Here is a 3,502-nt window from a genome sequence, read left to right on the forward strand (position 1 = left end):
GCTGCAGGAGCTCGAGCGGAGCTTCCGCGAGCAGCGCTACATCGGCGCCAGCGAGAAGAGGCGGCTGGCTGCAGCTCTGGACCTCTCGCAGAGCCAGGTGAGCGGGCGTGGGGCCGGACGGAGGGGAGGGGCGGGTCTGCGGCCGGCTCTGCCAGACAGAATTGCGGGGAGTCAGCATCCTCGCTTCGGCTGGCACGGTTGTATAGGTTTGTACTGACTCATAAATAACAGATTTCTTGCCGTCTCTCTCTTAAAACGATGCCTACAAGCGGTGGTGTTGCAGGAGCCCACTCAGAGCAGAATCAGCTCTGCTGCACCTGAGCTGCAGGTGGGCCAAATCGCCACAGCGTCAGAGCAGCGTTATCAGCCCCACGTCTTGTAGCTGCTACCCCACAAGTCGGACAGCAGGGCGGCTAGCAGGGTGCATCACTGCGTGGAACAGAGAGGAGTGGGGTGGTTCTTGACCTTTCCTTTCTTATCCCCAGATAAAAACCTGGTTTCAGAATCGCCGCATGAAATTTAAACGTGAGACGCAGGATGCCAGGGTGGAAGCCCTTGTCTCAGGCCTGTTCCTGCCCTATCACTGTTACCCGGATGCAGTGACACCCAGCTGTCTTCATGGGGTGGATATCAGTGTTTCCTCTACCCCGAGTGCTCCCCTCCACCCAGCAGGGTTCAGCCCATCCCTGCTGGTGCCCCCTGTTCCAGCACAGCTCCCACAGGCAGCTTTGCCAGGCACAGCTTTGCTGCTTCCCCCTGGCCCAGCACTGCCTGCGTACTCTGCTGTGATCCCAGCTGTGACTTTAACCAACGACCACAACGGACTGAGATTCCAGCCCTACCTACCTTCTTGTTAACAACGCCAAAGATTATCTGTAATCTGCCAAATATCTAAAGAGTAATTATTTATTTAGTTATATTAAATATATGGATGACTTATTTTTTCATCTTTTTTTCCCCCCTCATGTTAACAAGAAACAACAACCTTGAGGTATAATACTGACAGTGGAAGTGGAAGACTTGAAACTTCTACAGCCTTCAGTTCATTGCACTGAAACACTTTTACCAAAGTTTGTTTTCAGAAAGCAGCCTATAATCATGTGGGGCTCTTTACTGAGTAAAGGGAGCATTTATTATATTTTCATGCATGCAGTAGCTACATGATGAACTATATGGAGGACATAGTGATAGCTGTACATGACAAGGGACTTTTAAGAAAAGGCTTGTCAATGACATCAAGCAAGTTAAAATGAAAATTATACAATAGGTGTCAACCCTGTGGCCAAACACAAACTGCCTCAATTGTATTTCATCTGTCTATTTTGCACAGTCCCTAAAGTCACCTCCTCTTTACTTAGCTGCATTTTAAAAGAGGAAGCTAAGGGATTGTCAATCATATTTCTGATGCCAGTGCAAAATTGATTGTAATTTAAATCTACTGTTGAAAACACTCCAGTTGTTCCTAAGTTTTGTTCTAATACACCACTCAAAACATGAAATATTTGTTAGTTATTACATCTACGGCTTTAGCTGAACTTGGCAGATTCAATAACTTCAAGCTGCAGTACAGCATTAGGCTTACATGAGGTACACCCGGGACTGCTCCTTAAAATCCTCAAGCAAGCTTTATAGAGAATGGTAGATTCAAGCTTGCAGGAAGGGAGTAGTGAGAAGCAAACCCTGCATCAGTGTAGAGCTACACCAGCAGATGTCATTACATCTCTCTTGTCCCTGACCATCCTAACCTGATTGCTAGCTGAAAGCTAAATAACTTTGTATTGTCCAATGAAAATAACAATAGAATATCTCTTTTTGAGGTAGATGTTATGAATAAAAAGAAGGTGATAAACGTGGCCTACAATCCCTTTGTACAATGCTGCTGTTCTTCACTACCACTTTGTTTTGGGGTTGAGGAGAGCAAAGCTGAATGTACAGTTCTTGGCAGACAACAAGGGACAGTGAGGAATAGGAGATAAACTTTCACCCACTGTCCTACCTTCTGTTCAGATTATTTCCTCTGGTGTAATACCCCAAACTCTAATCATCAACCATGCTGTCAAGAAGCACCCATACCTTACAGGGTAGAAGGACAACCCATCTTTGTCACTCGGAGGAGATCCCTCTCCTAACACACCCACATCTCTTTCCTCCCAGTCCCACGAGGACTCTGCTCTGAGATGGGGCCTGGGAGCTGAAGGGTATTAATGCACAGAAGGTGCATTAATCTGCCACTGTGCACACAGGCTGTACAAGCCAGAGAAAACGCAGCATGGCAACTTAGGACCAGTTACCCTGTAAATTCCAGACGTTGCTTCCCCTGCTGACCAGGAAGTTCACTGCCAGCCTTGCACCTCTTAGTGTTAAAACCACATCAGGTTTAGACATCATTTCAAAAGTGAGGAGCCCCCAGGCTGTTACATCAAAACACGCAGCCCCTCGGGTGCAGGGCAACAAGAGGAAAATTAAGACTACATTGCAGCAATCAATCTGGTTTTTAATGCACTTACAAGAGCTGAATAAACTTAATTAAGTTCTAAAAGAAAAGTGCTAATTAATCCCTTCTCCGAGAGGAGTGAAAAAACCGTGATCCTGACAACGACCACTTTTTCTTAATGGGAAAGGGAAAAGTTTCAGGATCGTTAGAGCAAAAAACTAAAGCTGCTCCCTTCAAATGCTGCGCCTCCTAAAAGCATCAATTTACCTAAGGAGTGTTTCAAAATATGCAATTACCGTGAGCATTCAGTGGGGAATCAAAGGCCAAATTTGCAGATTAAAATCTCATTTAGATAATATGACTATTAACAGAACTCTAATTATGCTCTTAAATCTTTTTCAAGATACTGGTTTTGGTAATTGTAAAACTTTAGAACTCTATACTGAACATTTGAACTATTTAATCACTGTTAAAAAAATGCATCAGCCTAATGAACATCTGTGATTAACACGGTTGGAGCTCTCAGGTGGAAAACGGACTAGAAGTGCAAAGCAATACATCAATTAATATTCAGAAGAAAAACTCACCTTCATCTTCCTCCTTTGCTGTGCCTCAAACACGGTATGATACAGCTGGCAAGCCTCAGGCTCTCAAACAACAAAATACAGAATCCCTCTCAGCGTGACTGCAGGAAAGCCAGATAATATGCATGCAATATTTTAATTCTTCCCCATTATTTGAAGAGCAGTTCACAAGTGAAACCTTTACACACTATGCACAGGTAACACCCATCAATTTATATACATGTGAAAACTGGAGATGTGCAATTTCCAGTCCAAGCTAAACTTTTGTCCTACACTGTGGAAAATCTTGCAAATACAAGTTTGTGCTTTGGCTTTTCTTCCTCCAGTTCCCTTTCAGCAGCTGCAAGCACAAAAGGAAAGCTGTAGGCACAAACTGTAAGTGCATCATAGCTATAGCATAATTTTGCCTTTCAGCTGTGCTTAAGGTATCTTTGGCACAAGTAGAAATCAATGGAAGAAGATAGAAGTATTTGGGGAAAAAAAA

At 44.2% G+C, this 3,502-nt stretch overlaps 1 protein-coding gene across 1 annotated transcript in view; it reads left to right on the plus strand.

Annotated features, from left to right (window-relative positions):
• Positions 1–1,590, plus strand: part of LOC104912016 (homeobox protein vex1) — a 1,819-nt gene extending 229 nt beyond the window's left edge. Inside the window, exons 2-3 of the mRNA XM_019617959.2 lie at positions 3–97; positions 486–1,590. Coding sequence (XP_019473504.2) covers positions 3–97; positions 486–857 — 467 coding nt within the window. The 3' untranslated portion in view covers positions 858–1,590. The remainder of the gene's footprint in view (positions 1–2; positions 98–485) is intronic.
• Positions 1,591–3,502: the final 1,912 nt, after the last annotated feature.

This window comes from Meleagris gallopavo, chromosome 8 (assembly GCF_000146605.3).
Source record: "Meleagris gallopavo isolate NT-WF06-2002-E0010 breed Aviagen turkey brand Nicholas breeding stock chromosome 8, Turkey_5.1, whole genome shotgun sequence".
NCBI lineage: Eukaryota > Metazoa > Chordata > Aves > Galliformes > Phasianidae > Meleagris > Meleagris gallopavo.